General features: G+C 48.8%; 1 protein-coding gene and 1 long non-coding RNA gene across 4 annotated transcripts in view; both read right to left on the bottom strand.

Annotated features, from left to right (window-relative positions):
• Positions 1-17,420, bottom strand: part of LOC146404899 (uncharacterized) — a 43,637-nt gene extending 26,217 nt beyond the window's left edge. The window contains exon 1 of the long non-coding RNA XR_014842336.1: positions 17,221-17,420. This is a non-coding gene — a long non-coding RNA (uncharacterized LOC146404899). The remainder of the gene's footprint in view (positions 1-17,220) is intronic.
• Positions 17,421-21,236: 3,816 nt separating this feature from the next.
• LBH (LBH regulator of Wnt signaling pathway) overlaps positions 21,237-26,273 on the bottom strand; it is a 32,876-nt gene continuing 27,839 nt past the window's right edge. For all 3 annotated transcript variants that reach the window (XM_013996234.3, XM_021087662.2, XM_085019697.1), the window contains exon 3: positions 21,237-23,892. In XM_013996234.3, coding sequence (XP_013851688.2) covers positions 23,704-23,892 — 189 coding nt within the window. In that variant the 3' untranslated portion in view covers positions 21,237-23,703. The remainder of the gene's footprint in view (positions 23,893-26,273) is intronic.

A 26,273-nucleotide genomic window follows, 5' to 3' on the forward strand; every position in this document is an offset into this window, starting at 1 on the left:
CTTTTTGTGATCTAACCTCAGAACTGGTATCCCACTGTTTTTGCCTTACTCACAGGGTAGAAGCAAGTCACCAGGCCCAGTAACTCTCAAGAGGAGGGGATTATAGAAAGATGGGAAAACCAGGAGGTGGAGATGAGGGGCCCATCTCAGAGGCTGCCTAACATACTGCTTGGAACGTGCAGTATGAGAGAGAAGGCTGGGGAAGGGCTTTGGTCAGTGCCATGGATGCCAAACTAAGGGACTGGAATTTCATCCCATGGACTCTTTGGAGTCATGGGCGATTTTGAGGAAGGAAGAGGTTGGTGGGTTACTTTTTCAAAGGTTTATTCTGGGGACAGGGTGAATGATGGCTTAGCTGGGGAGAGAGAAGAGATTTGGGGAGAAGGGCCAGAAGATCATGGCAGTAGCTTCGAGAGGGGATGGTGATTTCAACTGGAGACTGAGAGTGGTTATGGGGAGGAAAAAATGGCTGCAAGAGACAGCTGAGCAATACTCCAGGGTTCTCAGCCAGCCCTCCCAGTGGTGGCCCAAGGGGTTCTCCTGACAGGTGTCAAACTGGGGTCTTGGGTCTTCAACACCAGGAAGAAGATGTCTTCTCTTTGTGACACTAGTGTGCCCGGGGTGGGGGCGCTGTGAGAGGGTGGGTAGGGTGGTAGATGGGCCCAGTCATTCAGGGAGGGTGGGGACTCTCACGGAGCAAAAGGAACATTAGGAAAAAATGCAGATTTTTGAGAACCCAATGGAGGGTGGCCTGATTCAAAGTAACCAAGTCAATAGAAACACTTACAGGGTTAGAGAAGGAGGAAACAGGAAGGAGACAGCTGCTGGGTGGAAGCCAGGCTGGGCGGGCTGACGTGGAGGCTCAGCCGCAGAGCTGAGTGACAGGGCGCCAAGCCCGGGAAGCCAGCTAAGTCACAGCCGTGGCTGGAGGGCCCATCTGGGGCAGGGCCACAACCACTCGTGTTGAACCAGGGGCAGAACGCTTCCAACACAGGTTCTACTGTAATTTCACAACAGTGAGGAGAGGCAGGTGGGGCGGGGATTACAGCCTCCACATTCAAGGTGAAGGAAAAAGCTCGAGGAGCTCAGCTGACTCATTCAAGTTGATGCACCTCATCTGAGGCGGAGCTGGAGGGTGAAGCCTAAAGTCAGCGGACAGCCTGCATGGAAGATCCCACTCCTCCAGGGACGTTGGTGGCCCAAAGGCCGAGCCACCTAGGTGTGAAGACAGAGCAGCTAGGAGAATTGCAGGTGGTGGGCTCTGGAATTTGCTTAGGAGGAACAAAGGGAGGGGTGATTGTAGAGATACAGGGATACCGGCTGGAATCCAAGTGTGGGAGTCAGTGCAGCGCCTTCAGGGAGGGATGGGAACCCTGAAGCTATTAGGAGCCCCAAAAGCAGTCTCTCTCCCTCTCCCCCAGCACCTGTCCTCCGTCTACCTCTGTGTCGGTCTCCCTGTCTCAGCACATCTGCGTCACCATCTCTTCACCAACTCTCCTCTCTGCCTCCATAGGTGTATGTGCCGGGTGTGGGGGGATGCCAATGGAGCCACCCCATGGCTCCAGAGGCATCACAGCCATACTGGAGAACAGACCAGACCACTGGCAGAATCTTCCAGAAGACGGGGTCCAAGAGGCCGAGGAGGCCAAACACAACTGCACCTGCTGCACTTAGAAACTGGGGTCCCTGTGACTGGGAGCTGAGATGAAGAGTGCTCAGCAGGGAGTATGAGACTGCCACTGAACAGAGGTGTCCACCACAGGGACATGGCAGTGACTCCCCTCGGCCAGACACTTGCCAGCCTCAGGGCGCTTGCACCTGCAGGTTCCTCTTCCCCATATAGCCACGTGGCTTGTTCCCTCACTCTCTTCAGGTCTTTGCTAAAATGTAACCTTTTCTGGAGTTCCCGTTGTGGCTCAGTGGTTAACGAATTTGACTAGGAACCGTGAGGTTGCGGATTCGATCCCTGGCCTTGCTTAGTGGGTTGAGGATCCGGCGCTGCCGTGAGCTGTGGTGTAGGTCGCAGACGCGGCTCGGATCTGGCATGGCTGTGGCTCTGGCATGGGCCAGCAGCAACAGCTCCGATTAGACCCCTAGCCTGGGAACCTCCATATGCCGCGAGTGCGGTCCTAGAAAAGGCAAAAAGACAAAAAAAGTAAAGTAAAATAAATTAAAAAAATAAAATGTAACCCTTTCCATGAGACCTTTCCTGACCAACTGGTCTAAAGCCTAAAAACCATACTCCCAGCCCCATTCATACCCCTTCTCCCCTGCTTCATGTTCCCCGTTACATTTTACTATCATGTCTACCAAATATTCTGTTATTTCCTTTTTATTATCAACCTCCTCCTCCTAGAATGCAAGCTCCACAGAGGCAAGGAGTTTTGACTCTTTTGCTTGCTTTTGTATTCCCAGGGCTTAAGCCTACAGCAAAGCTCAATGAAGATTTGCTGAATGAACTAATGAGTAAAATATAGTTTATCTTCCCAAATGCCCTCTCTCCGTAAAAGCGAATGTGACATGACTTTGTCTTGTGAGCCAGGGGCCACTGGGGTTCCTGAATAGATGACAAAATAAGAAAGTTATGAACCCAGAACATAGACCTTTAGAAAGGAAATCTTTCCTTCTCTGGTCCTTGTGGGTTGGCAGAGTTAGCTAATGGTTTGGGAATGAAGACAAACAGAGCGTAAGTCAAGTAAGAATAACTACAGTTGTGACAGCCTCTGTGAAATTTGTAACACACATCTGAGAGGGTGTAAATGCGGTGAGGGAAGGCTGCCATGTGGGGGGTTCACCATGGTCCCTCCAGGGACCCCCCATGGGCAAACACATAGCCTTTTATGACTTAGGCTGGCTTCCCTTGGCCTGACTCCTTGCCTTAGAAACCCAAAACATGCCACCAAGAGAGGAACTCCTGGCCTGAGACATTGTTGCCAAGCATGCCAGCAGGAACCATCTAGCCTGGTCAAGACCCAGGGAGGGCCAGGCTCAGGTGAGGCAAGCCAGGTACCTAGGGCCCAAAATTTAAGGAGGTTCCCACTCTGGGGTTCATGACAGAGCAGGGTTCACATTTGTAGGGACCTGAAATGAGAGCCACCTTAAATCCTGTGCTTCTAATAAGATGCTCACTCTCAGGGCGGGAACCATGACTTTTGGGGCTCTGGGCGTTTTTACCTTTGTTGACCTTCATTTAAAAAATATATGTAAAAAGTTATATTTCAAACTGTGTTGATCTCAAGACAAATATAGTCCAAGCTGAATGATAGTCATTTTTTGCTTCTAACTTGAAAACAAATTCAACATTTTCACAGCCCCTGAAAGGGTCCTGGGCCCTCGGCAATGTTCCTGCTATGCTTAATGGTTAGGTTAGCCCTGGCAAGGGGTTGCACAAATCCGAAAGGGAGTCCCCCTAAATTTTGCACCCTAAAGGCTTCACTCCTTTTAGCCTGATCCCAGCCCTGTGCTCAGGCAGGAATCAATACAGTCCCTAAGTTAACAACCTCCATTGAGGGATTTCACTTCCATCACTTCTCTGAGCATCCATATCCTCAGCTTTAAAATGCTTCTGGAAGAATCGTGTATCCAATCTCATTAGGAAAATATAATAAAATCGCCACATGATCTAGCAATTCCACTCCTAGGTATGTACTGCAAAGAATCAAAAGCAGGGACTCAAATAGATTCCTGGACACCCATGATCACAGCATCATTACTCACCATAGCCAACAAGTGGAAACAACCCAAAGGTCCATTGACAGATGAACAGACAAAATACAATGTATACATATGATCAGATACTACTCAACAATAAAAAAGCATGAAATTCGGATGCAGATTACCATAGGAATTATGCTCAGTGAACCAAACCTGCACGAAAGGACAAATACTGTATGATTGCATATATGAAGTACCTCGAAGAGGCAAATTCATAGAGACAGAAAGAAGCTCAGAGATTCTGTTAGGGATGATGAAAGCCTTCTGGAAGTGAATGGTGGTGATGGTTGCACGACATGGTGCATGTGCTTAATGCCACTGAATTGGAGAGTTAAAACGGCACGTTTTACAATTTTCAAAAGCAGAGATGCATAAGCACTTTACACGGAATAAACATGTCATGCGACTCTAAGAAATCATGATGGTTACTGATCGTTACTATACGGCTGCAGTCGAGGTGCGTTCCAAAGTTCACAGACAGACAGGCGGGCATAAAACTGCTTGGTAAACACAGCCTTCTCCAGCCCGGACCTGTAGCTCCCCACCCACGCAACCCGCAGATTTAATGACCAAGTCGAAGAATGAATGGACGACGGCCAAGATTCTCCAAGCACGGCGGGGTATGATCCAGCGAGCACTTTCATCTGGAGACCCGTCATTCTGCGCTCTCCGAGCACATTCCCTAAGGGCCAACCAGGATGATGGGCTTGGCCCAGAGCTCTAAGATTGTCCTGGGGTTGGTGGCACAAGGAGGGACCCCTGCGAACCAGGTTACCCACCACCAGGCCCCGACAGGGGGCCCTTGGCACGGAGGTCCGTTGGCCTGATCTGACTTCCCGGTCTGGACAGAACATCCTGGTATCTGGATGAGCTGAAAGGGGAGCTCCGGGGCATTACGACCTGGGAGAGGGACCCACTGGCCTCAGCGGCAGAGCTGTTTCCCTTTCCACGAACGATAGCTCATTGCCAAGGTGAAGTCTCACAGAGCACACAAGTGAGGGGGAGTTGTATTCCCAGCACAGAGGACACATCACAAATGAAGCACCACAGAGAAGCCCATCCAGGGCCATTTTGGCTCCAGAGATACCCTGCCTTTCAGGGGCACCTGTGAATTCCCAGGGATTTGTGAGCTATGTGTGGGCATTTGTGGGGAGAAAATATCTGGCTTCTATCGGAGTCTCAAGGAAGAGCATGACCCCCAAAATGCCTTTAATATCACTGCTCCTGTGAATTGGAAAATGTGATCTTAGGCATTCCCGTTGTTGCTCAGCGGTTAAGGAACACGACTAGCATCTGTGAGGACGTAGGTTCGATCCCTGGCCTCGCTCAGTGGGTTAAGGATCCCACGTCACCATGAGCTGTGGTGTAGGTCACAGACACGGCTCAGATCCTGCATTGCTGTGGCGTAGGCCAGTGGCTACAACTCAGATTCAACCCCTAGCCTGGGAACCACCATATGCTGCAGGTGTGGCCCTAAAAAGACAAAAAGGCAAAAAAAAAAAAAAAAAGTGATCTTATAGATCAGTATTTAATTTATATCTAGTTTTCAGGAGGTGGGTGGGTTGCTTCAAATGATGTAGGGGATGGCACACACCTGGCTGCAGAACAGGTGATGCCGCGGGGCCGGAGGGGGTCACTGCCCAGTCCTTCCAGCCTCTTCTGAGTGAAGCGGTTTGTTTTTAAAAGAGCAAATTTTACCTCTGTGCACAAACACCGACACCAAGTGACAGTACATCTTCTCCTGGACTGTGGTTCCTCCTCATCCCTCCCAGCTTTTGTATGTGACATGCCCACGTCCCCAGTCAGCCCAGAGCCCCAAAAGGAATGACCCTCCAAGCCCCACTGATGCGCTTAATAACCCTTTAAACCCCCCAAATAGAGTCTTAGGCACTTTGCAGGCAGGACCTTTCGGCCAGGCTGGCTGGTCAGGCGAATACCAGCTTGCAGGGCCCCCGAACTGCCCTGTCCGGGGAGGGGAAGCCGTGTGGAGAAGGGTCACAAGGAATGGGTAATTTAAAGGCTCTGAAGAGTGACTCAGACATTCCAATGGGGCTTTTATTTTTCCTTTTTGTTGATGTGTGAAATGTAATTGTAGTCATTTTTTCCAATGAGTTGATAAACAGTGATTATCCATGGCAGCCTTTGAGCTGGGGCCATTGCGAACCAGTCAGCCCCGTCTCTATACTTTTCTCTTTCCCACCCCCAGCAGCTAAGATAACCACCTCCTAAGCTGAAGATCAGAGGTTCCTTGGTCCTAGGAATTTTAGCAAAGGTGCAGGCTGCCAATGGTCATAGTGCGGGGGGGCAGGGGTGGGATTAGCTGAAGGTGAGCTCAGCCCTGACCCTTGGCCCCACCCCTCACTCTTTTGTACCTGGGTTGCAGCAAGAACAGAGAAATGACTTGTTCTGCATCCAAAAGACCACCATCAGGAAAAGGCAGAAGACAAAACATCGGGTGAGCCCCCCTTCTTCGGGCTGGGAGCTGAGCTAACCGACCCCTCCCATGTGGGTTACTTCATATTATCCTCATAACACAGAAGAAGTGCTGAGACCCAAAGCACACTACACACCAGACCTGATGCATAGCCCATCTCTAGGATAGTTACTCTCATTAGTTATTACTGTCTCCCTGCAATTTACAGATAAGGAAACTGAGGCACAAGAGGATGTGGTCACAGGGCCAGTTGGTGGGGGTGGTGGAGGCATTGGGATTTGAACCCCGGGTCTGCCAAACTCTAAAATCCATTCTTTCATCACCACACAAGGCTACCTCCTATCAGAGAGCTGACCTTGCTGGACCACAATGGGCCCTACAACCATGCCCAGCTGTGAGGCTGTGACAGTGGAGTAGAGTCTCCCAGGGGTTTCACGAGGGTGGCTCCTCATGGTTTCCTCCTCCTACTGGAAGACACAAGCTTCCAAGGAGAACCTGTTTTACTCATCAGCTGGTGGCTGGTTAACAGACCTGCTAGGTAGTGACAATGGGCAGTGCCAGCTGGGGAGTCCTGCTGGTATCATTGCTGTCTCTTGTCATGGGGACAGGAGGGTGGCTTCTTAGATTGCCACCACATGCCAGGGACACAGCCCTCACTTCTGTGGAGAAATTCTCTTTGGTGGCAGGATTGCTGGGTGGACCCCCAGGCCAGGATCCCATAACCCAACTCTAGCAGGTGATGTCGGGTAAAGGATGGAGAAGCCAGCCAGGACTGGGGTGGTTCTGTTGGGGGTTATATAAGGTCATTCTAGCTGCGCTGCTCTAGCTGCTTCTCTTGGTGAGAAGCCCTGGGGTGTGGCAGTGGGGCCAGGCTTGGGTGAGGCAGTTAACACTGGTGAGAGATGGAAGGGACAATTGAAAGGAAGTTTTTGGAAGGTTTGGCCGGGCAGGGAAAGGAAATGAACAAGAGATCTGAGGGAGAGATGAGAAAAATGGCAGGACCTTTTTCTAGTTGTTTGCACTCAAGACTGGGTGAGGTTGGAACCCCAAGGTAATTTTTTATTTAGATCCAAAAGTTCAATACTTGGGAGTTCCTGTTGTGGCACAGTGGAAATGAATCTGACTTAGAACCATGAGGTTGCAGGTTGGATCCCTGGCTTCGCTCAGGGGGTTTAGGATCCAGCATTGCTGTGAGCTGTGGTGTAGGTCACAGATGCAGCTCGGATCCCGAGTTGCTGTGGCATAGGCCAGCAACTGTAGCTCCCATTCGACCCCTAGCCTGGGAACGTCCATATGCTGCAGGTGTGACCCAAAAAAGACAAAAGACCAAAAAAAAAAAAAAAAAATTCAATACTCATATTTTTAAAAGGAGTGAGTAGGACGGAGCATGTTATTTATTTAAGAGAGACTTGATGCCTTGGAGTTAAAACTGCCGCTAACACTGTGGGCTTCTGAGCCACTGTTTCTCATCATTAAAATGGGGGCCATGGGTCCTCAAACTTAGTCTGTTGGGTGCCAGGGAGAGTTCAGGAGTCACTTTACTATTAATTCCACTGATGTTAACCATTTTCTTTCTGGATGCTTTTAAGATTTCCTTTTTGTCTTAAGCTTCCTAAATTTTTAATTTGTGTCTAGGTGTATATTTCCGTTTTTTTAAGGGGGATTCAGCAGCCTTCTCGAATCTGTGGTTTGCTATATTTACGGATTTATGACACATTCTCAACTATTTTCCTTTTTTGTTTCTTTAAACTGTGTTTTTTAACATTTATTTATTTCCCCCAGTTTTACTGAAATGTAACTGACATACAGCCCTGTATAAGCTTAAGGTGCGTAGCATAATGATTTGTCTTATATACTCATGAAACGATCACAATAAATTTAGAAAGCATTCATCATCTCACATAAATACAAAATTAAAAAGATAGAAAACGTTTTTCTCTTTGTGATGAAACGCTTAGGATTTACGCTCAACTTTCATATATAGCATATAACAGTGTTCTATTTATCATGTTATGCAAACATCATTAGTAGTCAACTTATAACTAGAAGTTTACACATTTTGACTGTCTTCATCCAATTCCCCCTCCTCCCACCCTCTGCCTCCGGTAACCACAAATCTGATCTTTTCTTCTTCTGCGTTTGTTTTTGAAGTATAATTGACCTGTAACACTATGTTAGTTTCAGGTTCACAGTGCAGTGATTTGATATTTCTATATATTTCAAAGTAATCATTATGATAAGTCCAGGTACCTTCTGCTACCAAAGATATTGTATGATTATTGACTACATGACCCACATTCTGTATTTCATGCCTGTGACTCATTTATTTTGTAACTAGAAGATTATACCTCCTCATTTCCCTTATCTGTTTCTCTCCTCCCCAACCCCTCACCTCCATGGCAATACCTGCTTATCTTCCATACCTATGACTCCATTTGTTTTCGTAAGGCTTGTTTTTTAGATTGCACACCTAAGTGAAATCATACTGTATTCATCTATTATTTAGTTATTTTTTTTGCTTTTTAGGGCCATACTTGTGGCATATGAGAGTTTTAGGGGTCTAATTGGGGCTGCATCATCCGGCCCATGCCACAGCCACAGCAACCCCAGATCCGAGCTGCTTCTGCAACCTATACCACAGCTCATAACAACACCAGATCCTTAACCCACTGAGTGAGGTCAGGGTTCAAACCCACATCCTCATGGATACTAGTTGGGTTCGTAACCCACTGAGCCTCAGTGGGAACTCCCCAGTATTTGTCTTTATCTGACTTATATCCCTTGGCATAATACTTTCTAGGTCCATTCTTTTTGCTGCAAATGGCAAATTTTCATTCACTTTTATGAATAATATTCCATTGTGTATATACGCATCATCTTTATCCATTCATCTATTGATGGACACTTAGGTTGCTTCCATATCTTGGTCATTGTACATAATGCTGTAATGAACAATGGGGTGCGTATATCTTTTCAAATTTGTCTTCTTCAGAAAATACCCAGAAATGGAACTTTAGAATCATTTATGGCAGTTATATTTTTTAATTTTTTGAGGAATTTCCATATTGCTTTCTGTAGTGGCTATACCAGCTACAATCCCATCAACAATGCATGAGGACTCCCTTTTTTCCACATCCTCATCAACACTTGCTTTTTGTCTTTTGGATAATAGCCATTCTGACCAGTGGGCGGTGATTATCTCATTGAGGTTTTGATTTGCATTTCCCTGATGGTTACTGATGGTGAGCATATTTTCATGTACCTATTGGCCTTCTGTATGGCTTCTTTGGAAAGAAGCTTATTCAGGTCCTTTGCCCATATTTTAGTCTTTTGTTAAATATTGAGCTATATGAGTCATTTGTATGTTTTGGATATTAATCTCTTATCAGACATATCATTTGAAAACATCTTCTCCCGTTCAGTAGGCATCCTTTCTGTCTTATTTTATTTTGGCCGGACCTGCAGCATATGGAAGTTCCTGGACCAATGCCAAAGTTGCAGCAAGGCTGGATCCTCAACCTACTGCACCAGGCTGGGGATTGAACCTGCGCCACCACAGAGACAACTCCAGGCCCTTAACCCACTGTGCCACAGTGGGAACTCCTTTTTGTTTTCTCGATGCTTTCCTTCTCTGTGCAAAAGACTTTTGGTTTGAGGAGGTCTCATTTATTTATTTTTGCTTTTGTTTCTGTTGCCTGAGGAGACAGATGCAAAAAAATATTGCTAAAACAAAATTTTAAAGAGCACACTGCCAATGTTTTCTTCTGCAAGCTTTATGGTTCCAGGCCTTACATTTAAGTCTTAACCCATTTTGCATTTATTTTTGTACATGGGGTGAGAAAGTAGCCCACTAAGATTCTTTTCAATGTAACTGTTTATTTTTCCCATGACTCTTTTTTGCCGAGGCTGTCTTTTCCCCACTGTATCTTCCTGCCTCCCTTTTGGTAGATTAAGTGTGTATATAAACATGGGTTTATTTCTGGGCTCTCTATGATGTTCCATCCATCTACGTGTCTGTTTTTGTACCATTAACATACTGTTTGGATGACTAAGGCTTTGTATTATAGTTTGAAATCAGGGAGTATAATACCTCCAACTTTATTCTTCTTTCTCAAGGTTGTTTTGGTTATTTGGGGTCTTTTGTGTTTCCATATGTATATTCTAAAATAATCTACAAAAAGGGAGGCCAGAATACACAGTGGGGAAAGGTCAGCCTCTTCAATAACTAGTGGTGGGAGAACAGCTATGCACTGGGTAGGTCAGCCCCTCTTCCCAATCTTGGAGAAGCAGCCTTAGGAAAACGCCATCCTCTAGGGCCCTGCAACACACTACTCTCTGGTCATCAGACCTGCCTGCTCTCAAAACCCCCTCTAGGAGTTCCCATCATAGCACAGTGGTTAACAAATCCGACTAGGAACCATGAGGTTGTGGGTTCGATCTCTGGCCTTGTTCAGTGGGTTAAGGATCCGGCATTGCCATGAGCTGTGGTGTGGGTCGCAAACGCAGCTCAGATCCCGAGTTGCTGTGGCTGTGGTGTAGGCCGGAGGCTACAGCTCCACTGGACCCCTAGCCTGGGAACCTCCATATGCTGCAGGAGTGGCTCAAGAAAAAGCAAAAAGACAAAAACAATAAATAAATAAAAGTCCCCTCTAGGTGCACTGCTTGGGCCTTCCGGCTGTGGTGGGCTAACGACTGTGGGCACACTGTTAGGTGTGGCTGACCTCTGGTCTGGTTGGTGGCCAGGCCCTACCTGGTGTGGATGCTGCTGGACGGTGTTGGACAGGGCCAGGTCCTGGCACAGCTGGCTACACAGCCTGTGGAATCTCAGTCCTGGTACCATCCCACTGGCAAGTGAAGCCAGGTCCTGGGCTGGTTGGCTGCTGGGCTCTGGCAGTCCTAGGGCAAGTACTGGAGCACTGGTGTGTGGGGCCAGGGCCCGAGTAGCTGGGGGCTCTGGTGGTCCTATGACAGTAGGCTTGCTGGTGGGTGGAGCTATGTTTCTGCCCACCTAGCTGCTTGGCCTGGAGCTTTGCAGGATGGGTGCTGACCAGCTGGTGGGAGGGGCCATGTCCCAATACTAATAAGCTAGAGGGAGGCTTCCCCAGTGGTACCTGCAGCACCGGTGTCCTCATGGTAGAATGAACTCCCCCAAATGGCTACTGCCAGCATCTGTGTCCGCAGGGTGAGTTCCAGGTGCTCCAAAAATCAGCAAGTGAGTCTGACCCAGGCTCCTTTCAAACCACTGCTTCCGCCCTGGGTCCCAGAGCATGTGAAATTTTGTGTGTGTGTCGTTGAAGAATGGAGTCCCTATTTCCCACAGCCCTCTGGGTCTCCAGAAAGTAAGCCCTGCTGGCCTTCAAAGCCAGGTGTTCTGAGGGCTGGTCTTCCTGGAGCAGGACCCTGGGCCGGAGAGCCGCATGTGGGGCTTAAACTCAGTGCTCCTTGGGGAGAAACTGCAATTGGAATCATCCTCTAACTTAGGCTCACCTATCCAGGGGTGTGGTGTTTTTCTTCTTTTGTTTGTTTTTCTTGTTGTGTTTTTGCTTTTCAGGCCCACACCCACAGCATACGGAAGTTCCCAGGGTAGGGCTCGAATCAGAGCTGCAGCTGCGGGCCTACACCACAGCCACAACAACACGGGATCCAAGCTGCGTCTGCAACCTACACCACAGCTCATGGCAACATCAGATCCTTAACCCACTGAGTGGGGCCAGGGATCGAACCCGCATCCTCATAGATACTAGTCAGATTCGCTTGCTTCCACTACGCCACAACGGGAAGTCCAGGGGTGTGCGTCTCGATGATACCACATCTCCACCCTCCTAGCCATCTCACTGTGGTTCCCTCTTTATATCTTTAATTTTAGAAGGTCTTTTCTGCGAGGCTTCAGGTCATTCTCATCATAGTTACTCTGTCAATAGGTATAGCTTTGCTGCGCCGGCGGGAGGAGCTGAGCTCAGGGTCTTCCTACTCTGCCGTTTGGACCCTTCCCCTCCTCATCCATTTTCATGTTGAATATTGAATTCCTTTCATTCTCCTTTTCATCATCTTCCTAAGTCCCGGTTAGATATATATTAGATATTCTCTCTCTGCTATGCTTCTACTTAACGTTTTCACGTTATTAACCTCTTCAAAATTGTTGGGCACGGTGTTTGGCACATAGAAAGCACAGGATAAATCACTGTACCCTTTCCAGGTAAAGGTGGGTAATATAATTATCGGGGGGGGGTGAGCCTCATATTTAAAAGACAAATTGAAAACTACATCACTGCAAAATATATTTGTATGAAGAATTGAGATACAGAATGGCCCTCTGAATCTTTGCTGCTCAAGCATGGTTCCTGGACTATAGCATCGGCCTCACCCTGCAGCTTGTTAGAAATGCAGAATCTCAGGCCCTGCCACAGACCTGCTGAATCAGAATGTTAACACAACAGCCCCAGAAGGTTCACATGCACTCCTAGTTTTGAGAAACGCTCTTGCTTTACCAACTTGCCCCGAGAATAATCGAAATCACCTGAGGTGTTTTCAAAACTACTGGCACCTGAGTCTCACCCCCCAAGACACTGATGTCATTGGTCCAAACTCTGAGGCTTTAAAAGTGTGTCTAACATGCAACAATCTTTGACAAGCGCCACCCTGAATCCCTGCGGTTTCAGGTGTAGGAATTGTCTGGGTGGGGAAGAAGCAGAGGATACAGGATGCCTGCTCAGCTTTCCCAGGCAAAAACCCTCTTGCCACAGGAGTCAACCTTGACTTTGCCCAAAGGAAGCTGCTTAAAGAAGGCAATCCTGGGTCTAATCCCAACTCTGCCTCCCCGACAGGCTGTGTCCCTGAGCTCAGTTACTGCTAGCCAAAAGGACCTAGCGAGTGACTTGTCCCTCTGAGTCCTGGTGTGGACAGTTGAAAACACGGCTACTTATTCCCTCCAGCCATAAGGTCTAAAGTTTCCCCTCATTTGCTGTCCTTGCTGCCTTAGGATCCCGCTGAAGCGGGCTCCTCCCAGCTGAGCTGGCAACCCCAGACCCTAAGCAGCCTCAGGCAGAGCAGGTGCGCTCCTGGCGGGTAAAGAGCCAGTGATTCCATTTACATGAAAGCAGCTGGGGGGGGGGGGGGCAGGGGCAGAAGAGTGGCTACCTTTTGGAGGAGTAATTGACAATGAAGGGGCATTTGGAAGCCTTCTGGGTGTGATGGCATTCTATATCTAGAGCTGGGTGGTGGTTTTACGGGTGTGTAACCCTTCACTGAGCTATTCACCTGGGAATTGAAGACTTTATGTAAATTACACCTCAATTAAAAACAAAGAGCCAGTAGTGCTCAGCAGGCCCCCAGGGAAATAAAATGTTCAAATCGCTTGATGGCCAGAAGCTGGGGACTCAGGCTAGCTTGAGAGCTAAAGCAGAAATCGGGTGGGTGGGGAGAGAGTACGAGCCAAAAAGTGACCCAGAGAGACAGGTCCAGAGAGGGACAAAGTACAGATGGAACCAAGATGACCCAAATTCCAGGTGGTTGGATTAGTCCCAGGTAAAGAGTGGGGTTTGGCTTCCAAGTAGGGAGACCAGCTGTACTCGTTTGCCCACAGGACTCCCAGTCTTAGCACCAAAAATTGTGCATTCTGGGAAGTACCTCAGGCCAAGGCTGTGGGGACAGTTGATCACCCTGTTCCCAGGCCCTGGGCTGAGGCTGGCAGGGACAAGAATCGGGTCCTGGAGAAGACCCCCCCCCCCCTCCCAGAGGCCCCAGGAGGGCTAGGTGGATGGGCTCTCTCCTCTTTGGCCAGAGGCAGCAATGACTCCACCAAGTCTGAAACGAGATAGTGGCCACCTACTTTGTGGCTGTCCTAGATATAGCTTCGGTCCAGTGACTGCCTTCATGGCACCCAACAGGCTAGTCTGAAATTGTTTATTTGCTTTTGGGTATTTCTCTTGGCTTTGCACCCCCGCGGGGTGGGGGATGGGTGAGGCTTCCTTGTCTCTGCACCCTCACTCCAGCTCTGCTCACAGACCCAGCACCGGGGCCTCAGTGGGCCCCTCATCTTTGGGGGCTGGAGACCCTTTTGGAAGAAGTTTTAATCCTCTTCTCAGAATAATGCTTTCAATGCATAAAGTAAAAGGCAAATGGGTGCAAAGACGCTCCCTGAAGCTGAGCTACTGCTATGCAAGTGTGATAAAGTCATAAATGTCCTTTATTAATGCTTTACCTAACAAAACCCAGCAGCAGGTGTGATTTGGAGGTCGCCATGGCTACAAATGGTCATTCATGATACCTGCCACAAGTGTACCGTGAAAATGAAAACACCTGTGATTCCTAGCGGCGACAGGCACAGGCGCTGCTGGCTCTACTGTGGTTTGTTGCCTACATTCTCAATAGCAGGACACGCTAAATTTCACTTTGTAGTTAATGCAAGTATAAGTGTACTTTCTGTCCCATCCAAATTCACACGCACCCCTGAATTCTACCCATGTGCCCAGGTTAAAAAAAAAAGTGCTGCATATGTCAATGAAAGATCAGAAATGGGTATTGGAAACTGTAGAGTGCAGTTCCCCAGGTAATATTGTTGTTGTCTGGGGCTTGTGGGTGCTTCTGGGATGGGCAGGGGAGGTTGACAAGGCTAAGACCAGATTCTGAGCCAGCGAACTAGGAGGCAAGAAGCCAACAGAGGGGCCCAGTCTCTGTGTATCAGAGCTGGCTGCTGATCCTCCCAGGCTTTGTTATGGTAAAATAACCTTTGGCGTGACCCTCCTCTCGGCCTCCCTCCTTTCACCACTGGGTAGGGAGACTGCAGCCCGAGGGGAAGTCGGGGGTGGGGGCAGGGGAGGGGAGGGGACTGTCTCTTCAGCCTGGAGAGAGGACTTAAGAGGACTTTGGGCAAACAATGGGAGGTGCCTCAGGGTCAGACCCCACCCATAGCGAGGGCAAGAGCTGCAAGGAAGTCCTCTTCCTCATTCCGGAGAGCCGCTCCCCACCCCCCCACCTTGACACAGGCCTCCTTGAAAGCCCTCCTGGGGCCCTTTAAGATGAAATCTACCTGGGAGAGGTGGTGCATTCAGATCTCAAGCTCTTAGCCTGAGCAATGTTTTATATCACCCTGTGTAAGAATACAGGGGAGCAGAGACCCTGGGGGCAAGGGGCCCCATTCCTGGCAGCAGCCCAAGTGACCTCTAGCTGGAAAAGTGCCCTCTCATTAGCCATCAGGAAATCAAGGCATAGCGCGCGCGCGGCGCCAAGTAGCAGGACCCCAGCGGTAGCCTGATGACATTCCAGCCTGTTAGACAAGGCGCCCCCTGCCCTAGGCAGCAAGGCTGCAGACCCCACGGGTTATTTTTATCTAATGGCGCTACTGTTGGTTGTCTGGTGGCTGCGGTTGGTCGTGGGTCCCAGCAGCCGTGAGCTTGCAGCGAGAATTTCCTGTGCAGTTTCCTCCTCCTCCCTCAGGCGAGGGTCCCTCCCTCCAGTGCCCAGGAGGCAGTCTGAGGGCTGCCTGGAGCTTAACCTTGGCCTCGGAGGAGGCCAAGGGCATCACGACCTTCCCAACACCGGCCACCCACGGCTCTGGATTCCACCCTTCAGTGCCCCAGCCGGTTTCCTCTGCGAGGAAGGGTACAAAGCCTTTACTATAGCTGCCTCTCTCCCACCTCACAACTCTACAAGGTAAAAACACTGCTTTCTAGAAAGCCAAGTTCACTTCACTCTCAAACTGTTTTGACTGCAACTTAAGAGCAAAAAATTTTCATGACCCAGTACACACATCCATACCTAAGTAGGAATGAAACAAATGTTTCAGGAAATAACACTTCATCTTCCCAGGTCTGTTGCACTGTTATTGTCCCCCCCCCCCTTCCATTCTCGTTTCGGGGTTTTTTGGTGTGTTTTTTGGGTTTTTTGTCTTTTCAAAAATTCTGATTGCAACCAGTTTCACAACTCAGTAATGATTCGTGATTCGGGTGGAAAAATACTGTTCCAGTGACATCTTTCTTAAGCTCGTTCTTTTTTCTGCATGAAGGAAGGGCACTTAAGATTTATAGAAGCCTCTGAACTAGGCACAGCCCTGATTTTAGAGCTCTATCCATTTTACAGAAAAGGAAGCTGAGAGGCAGGCAGGCTAAGTAGCTTTTCTACAAAATTGTCAGAATGGGAGCATTTACGCCATGGAAATTGGCAAAAGCCATAAATCACTTTTTCCCCCTTGAGACCCGAGTCTACACACTTACCAGGACATCGCTGGCTCTCGCCCCCCCCTCTTTCTGATACCAGAGTCAGTATATTTTGAAGCCCTCTGACCTCAGCTTCCTCATCTCTAAAATGATATTAAAAATGTCTACTTCACAAGAAAAAAAATACACTTTTTGAGTACATTCTGGTAAGTATGAGGGACAATGACTGGAAAGAAACAAAAATGCAAATAATTGACTTGCCACTATGATGGCATTTGAAAGACAAGGTCCCCAAACTCCACCATCACTGCTAATTGTAGCTTGTACAGGGAAAAAAAAAAATAAATAAAAATCTATATGTAAAAAACCCTTACTTTGTAAAACTACTGTAAGAATTAGAAGAAATGAGGACAAGCCTATCACCCAGTGCTCTATAAATGGTAGCCAGTACTAGAAAAGAGCAAATTCACATTTTTTCTGATTGGAAGTGGCCAAGGAAGGAGTGCAAAGGAATCCCATTTCAAAGAAGGCTCTTCCATGCAGGTAAACGGAGAGAAAGGACTATTCTAATGAATATTCGGGCACATAGACTATACTGACAAACATATCACTAATTTTCTCAAATTTCTAGAATAAGAGCTATACCGTCTCAAACGTATCCAGTCCCAGCACAGTAGTGGTTCCTCCATCGGACAGAATCTCTGCCTGGTGACACCCAGAGAAGACTCTGAGCCTTAGGACAGTGTGGGCTCCAATACTGGGCAGTTCTTGGCCTGCCTAGAATCCCCTCCTGTCCACTGTCACCCTGCTCTCTGAGGCCACGCAGGAAAAGTCTGTATCATCATCACCATAACATGGTGGCTCTAACAAATCACCGTCAATTTCGTGACTTCAAACAACACCAGTTTGTCATCTTACCGTTCTAGAAGTCAGAAGTCCAAAATGGATGTCCCTGGGCAATAATCAAGGTGTTGGCAGGGCTGTGTCCCTTCTGGAGGCTTCAGGGAGCACGGTTTCCTTGCCTTTTCCAGCCTGGAGAGGGACCTGCACTCCTCGACTGGTCGCCCCTTCCTCCATCTCCAAAGCTCCCCGTGACCCCACACTCCCGCTTCTGCCTCCTCCTGCCCCACACCCACCCCCTTATAAGGACCCTGGAGATTAGATGGAGTTCACCTGGATAGTCTGGGCTCCCCCAAGCCAAGGTTAGCTGATTAGCAACCTTAATTCCACCTGCACCTTTATTTCCCCCTTGCCATGTAACCTAATGGAGCCACAGGTTCCTGAGATTAAGACATGAACAACTTTGAGGAGTGGGGGCTCTTATTCTGCCTACCGTGACAGTTAACATTTCCAGCACTTAATATGCGCCGGGTACAGTTCTAAGCGTGCTACTTGCAACAGTGCGTTTAAACCTCCCCACTACTCTGTGAGGTAGTTACTCATTTTACAGAGAAGGAAAGTGAGGCCCAGGGAGGAAAAGTAACTAGCCTAAGGTCACACAGCTGGGAAGAGACAGGGCCGAGCTACAGATCCACGGGCCTGACCTCAGAGCCCGTTCTCTTAGCCACAACCACACATCAGTAATCAGAGGACAGAGGACCAAACAAATTCTACCTAACTTAATCCTCCTTTGACGATCCAGAAACCCCTTCAGGATGTGACAGTGCCTCAGGTCCATCAATACTGACTGCCATTTGCCGCTGGTCAGATAACTTTGGATGGGCTGACCTGTGGATTTTCAGGGGTTGGGATGCCTGATGAGCCTGCTTCCTTCACTAGAGGGCTTCTCACAATGGGCAATAGTGATTCTCAACTCAGCTCTGTAGCATTTGAGTTCAGCTACTTCTCTTTCCCTCTATTTAAGTCCCACTGGCTTCCCAGATGTTCCTCAAAAATATCAAATCAGGAGTTTTCTCGTGGCCCAGTGGGTTGAGGATCTGGCATTGTCACTGCAGCAGCTTGGGTTGCTGCTCTGGCCCACGTTCAGTTCCTGGCTTGGGAATTTCCACGTTATGGGCATGACCAAAAAAAAAGGTCAGGTCAGTGTCTACCACAGAGCCTTTGCACTGGCTATCACCCACACCTGGAATCTTTCCTTTATGCAAAACTCAACCATCACTTCAAACAGGTCTCTGCTCAAGGATCCTCTCTTCTAAAAGGAACAAGCTATCAGGCCTTGCTTAATGGGAGATGTCTCTCATTTCCCTCCAATATTTGGTGGATAGAAGGCATTAAATTTCCTTTCTTCTCCCTGCTTTCCCATCCCTCATGGTGATGAATGAAGGGGCCAGGCTAATGGAGGTGCATTTATAGGTAGGGAGGTATCTTCACCCTGAAGCTCTCTTTGACTATGCCATGCACATGGGGGATGCAGAGCAAAAAGCAGAGCTGAGAAGGCAGGAGTTAGTTTCTTACCAGACTTTCCAGAGCAAGAGAGGAAAAAACCCTGACTTGTGGAGTGCCTACTGAGGGCTCAATCTTTACATCCTTATGCAAGAGCTGCTAGAAAGGAACACCGAGGATCCTGGACATTAAGAAATGGGCTCCAAATAACACATGGGCAGAGCAGGACTTGAATACAAGTTAGCCTGAATAACAGAGCACACTTCACCAGTTGCCATCAATGTTCCTCCTTTAGGGGCCTGGGGAGGAGTGGAGACAGCATTGAAGTGATTAGCCAACTATGAAAGAGGAATTTTTCCTAAATGAATAGTTGTTCTATTTAGAGAGTCATATGGAAACAATAGGAGACAGAGGTAAAGACCCACGTTTCCATACCTAGGGGATATTTACCTTTGGATGTACAATTCTTCTAGCACCGTTTGTCAAAGACTCCTTTCTTCACTGAGTTGCCTTGCTTGGCACCTTTGTCAAAAATCAATTGACTGTATGTTTGGGACTATTTCTGGACTCTCTACTCTGTTCCATGGATCTATTTGTCTATCTTGATGCCAGTACTAAACATTTTGATTACTGTAACTTTATAATAAAGTTTGAAATTAAGATTTGGGTTCTCTAACTTTGTTCTTTTTCAAAATTGTTTTGGCTATTCCAGGTCTTTTGCATTTCCATATGAATTTTAGAATCGGATTGTCAATTTCTGCCCAAAAAAGATTTACTAGGATTTTGATTGTGTGAATCTATAGACAATTTTAGAGAAAACTGACATCTTAATATCATGTCTTCAGATCCATGAACATGGTATACATCTCTGATTATGCAGGTCTTATTTCATTTCTCTTAGTAGCATTTTGTAGATTGTATTGAACAGATTTTGTACATCTTTTGTCGGATTTATCCCTAGTTTATATATTTTTGTGATAATATAAGTGGTATTTTAAATTTTAATTTCCAATATATTACTAGCATATAGAAATATAGTCAGTTTTTGTATATTGGTCTTAGATCCTACAGCTGAACTCCCATATCAGCTCTAGTAGATTTTTTTTTGGTAGATTTCATAGGATTTTTCTACATAAATGATGTCATCTATGAATAAAGATAGTTTTCAGTGAGCTGTATTCAAGGAGGATGTGTCCTGATAAACTCCACCCTCAGGCTTTTGGGGAACATAGAGGGACAATTCAGATGGTCAAGACCTGAATGTTATTGTCAGGGCATCAGATCCATAGATTGAATGGTCTCACTTAGGCTAATATTAAAATAGATTAATGAGGGGGACATTAATACTGGGGGACACCATTAATACTGGGGGACACCCTCCACGCAGATTACTTATCTATACTCTCCATGGTTAAAAACCCAGATATGGGCTGAGTGAAGGCAAAAACATCCGGTCTCAGACTCAAAAATGTCCAAAAACCCTTTCTATAAAGCACCGCCTTCTTTCACTCTGACCTCCATGAAGCGCCCCCCCCACCCCCACCCCCGGTTGGTCTTTCATCTTGGTCTCCCAATTCCATCTCCAGAGAGGCAGTGCCAAAATGTAAAGGATAGCATTCTAAGCCCTGCACTTATTTATTTTTTGGTCTTTTTGCCATTTCTATGGCCGCTCCTGCGGCATATGGAGGTTCCCAGGCTAGGGGTCTAATTGGAGCTAATTGTGGCCTACACCAGGGCCACAGCAACGCCAGATTCTTAACCCACTGAACAAGGCCAGGGATCAAACCCACAACCTCATTGTTCCACAACGGGGACTCCTAAGCCCTGCACTTAGACTGAAATCCAAACTCTTCCTCCAGCCCTCATTGCACTATGTCCTCCTCCCTGTTCCCTCCAGTCAGGCTCATTCCAAGTCTGCTCTGCCAGAAGCACTCACTCCATGCACCTCACCCCCTTCTCTTGCTCCATGTTACTTTTTCAGATGCCCCTCCTGACCCTTCCGATAGACACTCTCAGAGCACCTGCTTTTCCTGTCTTTCACTCACCACATCTGTCACTTAATTTTACACTAACGCAGTGCAGTGAGGGCAGGATCTGCTGCTATTTTGTTTACCCCAACCTCTTAACAGTGCTTGATAAGTCCAAGGTACTCAATCAATGGGTTGAATGACTCTTGGAGCTCTCTGAGCTACATACACACCTATCAATTTATTCTTAGACTTTAAAAACTTTACAATATATCTTAAGGTGTTTCTCTTCCCTTAGAAAGGCTGTTTAAAAGCACAGCAGTGTGTTAAAATCTCCCCAGCTGATTCTGAAAAATGCTAATGCCCGGACCTCACCCCAACCCACTAAAATCCACAGGCATCTGCATTGTTTTAAAGCTCCCCTGGTGACTCTGAAGTGCATCCAGAGCTACTGTGAAGAAAAAGCTGCTTTCATTCAACCTGCTGATAAAAACTAAGGACAGGCTCGACCCACAAGGGCCAGCAGGTGAGATATGGAAGGACACTCAGATGGGGCTCCTGCAAGGGTGGCTCCTGTGTCTTGTCCATTCCAATGGAGCAGGAAGAAAGGAAACCAGACCAGAGTGGAAAGCATTTTCAAACTTTATTTACAACTGTCACAGTGACAAAAAGTAGTTTGGAAAAAAAAAAAAAAATGCTAGTTTCTCCCTGAGCCTCAAAAAAGAACAGATAGAAGTTACAGGAGGTTCATCTTACAACAGGCATTTTTACTGAAATACTAAGGTTTTTTTTTTTTTTTCCCCTCAATATGATCAGTTAGAAATACACACAAGTTACTTTAAAAAAAAAAAAAAAAGGAGGCCAGACAGGAGCTCAGCCACTTGTCCAAGAGCAGCTGGGTTCCCCCAACAGGCTCACTGCTGAGGGTCCTGACTTGAGCTGTCAGCCCCTGGTCTGCTCAGACTCCACGTGGTCGTACAAAGGGGTCTAGTGACCAGCAAAATAATAAACCACCCCCATAAACACACATATACACAAAGTCGATTTGTTATGCAGTTTACAAGCACATTCCCATCACATGGCAAGACTGGACAGATGATACCGGGGAGTGGATGAGAGGGGACACAGAAACACAAGATTGTTTTCAAAGGCAAGACCCCATCCACAAAGGGAAGTGCGGGATGAGAACGGTGGCTGTGAAGGAATGAGAGGAACGAGGGAGGCAGCCAAAGCAAGGGAGAGGGAGAGCGAGAGCCAGGGCAACCCCCTGGCTGTGCAGGCTGCAGGCCTCTCCCACTTGCTCAAGGAGCTGGAAGAAGTTATTGCCATCGGTGTGTGTGCGACACAAGCAGACAACACAGAGGGTGGGGGCAGGGAGGCGAGGGGCTGAGCGTCGGCTTCCCAGAGCCAAGTCCTGCTGCTGTGACAAAAGCACGCGCTGGTCCTCCTGCCCCAACGTTCTCCAGAGCCACACTAACCTTGAGGTATAAAACACAACTCCACACGCAAGTCCCAACCGGGATCAACCTGGACCGACTGGAGCCCTGAGGGGAACACGGTGGGTGCCTCCGTTGGCCGAGTTCAGCCCCAGGGAGCATCCTGAGCTCACCTCTTGGCTGCACAGTCCTGCTCTGAGATAGAGATGGTTTGAAGAGTTTGTCCTGCAATCTCTGCAGCTCCAGATGGTTCTTAACCATGATAAGAAGCTCTAAGCACAAGCTAGCTTTCTCGTGCCACTGTGTCCTTGCAGGGGTCAGGTGGGAGGTGGGGAGGGGTGAGGCCCACCGCTCAATGCTCCCTCACCATGCCCTCCTCCCCCCACATCCGGGAACAAACCGAGGATCAGCTTGGAATCTCACGACACTTTAGTTTCAAATTCCATCCCCAGGCTGCTGCATGAGAGCCTCTCCCTGCCATCCAGTACCACCTGGGCTCTGCCAGCTCTCAGGACCTGCATTAAAGTTCATGTCCTCAACAAGAAATAGAAAAAGCCCCCTCTGCATGCCACTCAGCTCCCACCAGAAAAGCAGGCCAAGATCCCACGTGGGAGTGGGTGCTGCGGCGGGTCGGGCTGGCTGGATTATTCCGCAGCGGGGCTGGCAGCCACCCCGGCCTGACTGCTGTGGCCGGGACTAGGGAGGGTGGAGGTCAGGGGACAGGAAGGGCCAGCCTGGAAGAGGCTCGTGCCTCTGCTCAGAGGGAGAGCAAGTCCGGGGCGAGCAGGTAGGAAGGGATCTTGGTGTCCAAGCACCCACCTGGGTCTTCCAACAAGGGCGGGAAGAGCTCTCGCAACTTCCAAAAGGGCTTGGGGGCAAACGGGATACATCAGGGGAGAACTGAAAAGTGCGGTCTCTTAAAAACCTCCAGATTACAGCGGGCACATACACCTGCCGGGGTCCGAGGGGAAGGTGATGGAAAAGGAAACAGGAGACCCTTTTCTTTCCCAGCATCACCTCCAGCTGGCTTTGCCGGCAGCCAGCGTCCACTGTTCTCCTTTATCTGCCTCCCCATTACAGACCAACACACCTGAAATAAAAGCAAAAGCTGGCAGTGGGCAAAACTGGGGAGAGAGATGAAGACTTTGTCGTGTGAGGTCCCAGCCGCCAGTGCATGCATGCCGGGCAGGTACTTCCTGGCTGCGCTTCTCTGCTCAAAGTTTTCTTTAAAACGCCTGTTTTCTCTTTCATCTGTTTGTTTTCTTACCCCAGTCATCCCTTGTTAGCTTTGCACTTCCCCCATCCATCCCCCACCCCCCCAAGAGCCCCCCAGAATCCCACCGCCCCAACCTGCTGGAGTTCAGATAAAGATCTCCAAGGCGCCGCCTCCCCGCACCCCCCACCCCTGCTCTAAGCAGCTGCCTTTCTCAGAAGGCCTGGCACGGTGTCGCTGACGGCTCTGCTGCTCGACATCTCAAAAAAGGAAAAGAAAAGAAAAGAAAACCAACTCAGTGATTTGCAGGTGCAAAACGGAAGCCATCATCCGCTGTTTTCAGAACTGTTGTGGCTCACACGCTCCTTCCATCGTAGTGGGAAAGAATACAGTTCAGGTACAGATGCTGCCTGGGGTGACCCCGTGGGAGCCGGCGCGGACTCTACTGCTCCTTGTTTTCGTTCGCTGTCTCTTCACAGTTGTCCTGCTCATCCTCCTGGACCAAGAACTCCTCGGGGGGCCACCGGAGCTCCCCACTCTCCACCTCCCCCTCTGTGGGCTCCACCACGATGGAGGGCAGACGGTCCTTCAGTTTGCAGCAGCGGTCGAAGTCTGAGGGGTCGGGGAAAATCTGAAATAAAAGCAGAGAGAGAACCTGGTCACGGACACGTGCAGGAAGGAGCCCCTGCTCTGCACCAGGGACCATGCCACAGCCTCAGGAGTGGGGCATCAGGCGGGAGCCAGGGAGCAAATTCTGGAGCAACAGAGGAAACCATCCCTCGGGAGACTAAGCCTGGAGCTGGAAGTTTTCATGGCAGTGCTACTGAATGTGTGTTTGGATTTTTTGTTTTCAGATAAAAGAACTCAAAATCATGGCATCCACAGCCAGTCACATTTCCATTTGTAGCATGCGGGTTACTCTAGCAGTCCAACGCAGGTAGCAGGTGCCAGGGCATTAAATGCCCCCTAGGATAATTATTGGTACCTGGTGCGAGCCACCTACCAGGTGCTTTACATGAATAATTTGGACCCAACACAGTCATGCTGAAACATAGATGTTGCTAATACTACTTGAAAGAATTCTAGAAGATTCCTGGAGAAGGAGGTGGTCCACACCATTCAGCCTAGAAATGAGTGGTGGTGGGACGAGATTCAGACTCAGGTCTAGTTTGATTCCCAAGCCCATACCCGTTACCACTGGCCTCCTAATGAGACGGGTTCTGACCTCACTGCAGCTGTAAAGTCAAGGTTAAATCAGGGTTGGGGACATGGGCCCAAACACAAGCACGCTGGGAATACAACCACAGGCTTCTTTTTCACTTGTGACCAATGCCCGGCTTCTTGACCATCCTATACCTAAAAGCTGACTTCTCTTTTCAGAGTCCCGTCCACGAGACTTTTTTTCTTTTTTCTTTTTAGGGCCTTGCCTGTGAAGTATGGAAGTTCCCAGGCTAGGGGTTGAATGAGAGCTACAGCTGCCGGCCTACACCACAGCAACGCCAGATCTGAGCAGCATCTGCGACCTAAGCGGCAGCTCACAGAAGCGCTGGACCCTTAGCCCACTAAGCAAGGCCAGGGGTCGAACCCGCATCCTCACGGACACTGTGTTGGATTCTTAACCCGATGAGCCACACTGGGAACTTCGAGACTTCTTTTTTTTAATGCCTGCTGTGGGTCCTGCCCAGAGCCGGGAGAAACCCCAAACCAGGCTATACAATTCAGGCTCTGCAGATTCCCTTTGGACATGCTGCCCTGTGACTACAGCTGACCCAATTCTTTGCCCAGCAGTTTAAGTACTTAATCCGATGGGCTGCAAGTCCCTCGTCACTCACAGCCCTCAGGGACACTCCCAAGTGCCAGAGAGAAGAGACACTGTTTGGGACACAGGGGCTCAAACGGCACCTTCAAGGCCATCTCTTCCAAACTCTCCATTTCATATATGAGGAGGTCAGGAAACTTGCTCAGGGTCATAACAGCTTGTTAATGAGAAAAAAGAAAGGAAAGCAAAACCTAGAGAAGGTGGAGACCCACATTTGAAGTGCTGGGGGTTCCCTATACCTGGCTCTGGCTCCCGGAGGAAGTAGAAGTATCCCCTACAAACTCAGGCCCCCCAGCTTCTAGGATGCTATAAGGGTGCCTGATCTTACGGCACCCAACCCTAAGCAGTGCTGCCCCAGTCAAGTCCCCTGCCCACGTCACAGGCCACGTGGGGCTGCTGGGAACCACGGGCCTCAACCCAACCTCCCCAATCCCTGCAGACCTGTGATTATTAACCATTTATCCAATAAAGCCCTATTGCTGGGGATTAAGTCTTAAGCCAGCTGCACAACCAGGCTTCATTAAAGACTTAACGAGGCTTATAAAAAGTATGGTAAGAGCAGCCAGGAGGAAAACAAGGCGGAGAGGGGCTAGGCTTGGGGTGAAGGGAGGCCTGTTAATCCCCCACTTTGGGCTTTCTCTTCCAGAGGCAGCCAGCCCTGCACGGCTGCCCTGGCCTGTGCGGTGCACAGAGACCCGTGTGCTGAGTAGGGAGAGGGCCAAGTGGCTTCCTTGGGCCCCCCTCCCTTCTCGTGTAGAGCTGGAGCCCCTCCTTGTGGGTGAGGACACAGGTGTCCTTCCAAGCATGGGCTCTGGGCATGAAAGGGGAACCCCACGATGGAAAGCACACTTTCACACATGACTTCCCTTGGGCTTTATCAAACCCCCTAGGAGCAGAGAGACCCTGGGGACCTGGGGGTCACATGGGAGAGGCAGGATTCAAACCTAGATCTGCTGTTCATGGCACCTGTGCCTTTTGGAAAATGAACGGACACTCCTGGGTCAATAGAAAACCAACCAGGGAGGGCAGGCAAGATCCCAGGCCTTAAGAGCCCAGCTGGCTGCTGGAGGCCCCCATGCGGGCCCCAGTTCAGACGACCGTCTGGGCAGCCAGGTCCAGAAAATGAGCTTCCCCGTCTGCACCGTTGTTCCAGATAGTCAAGGACAGAGCCATGAAATTTCAAGGGGAGGTGG

The sequence above is a fragment of the Sus scrofa genome, chromosome 3 (genome assembly GCF_054392235.1).
Source record: "Sus scrofa isolate SSC_HxYL_T2T_F1_AM1 chromosome 3, Sscrofa_HxYL_maternal_Yorkshire_Landrace_v2.0, whole genome shotgun sequence".
Lineage (NCBI taxonomy): Eukaryota > Metazoa > Chordata > Mammalia > Artiodactyla > Suidae > Sus > Sus scrofa.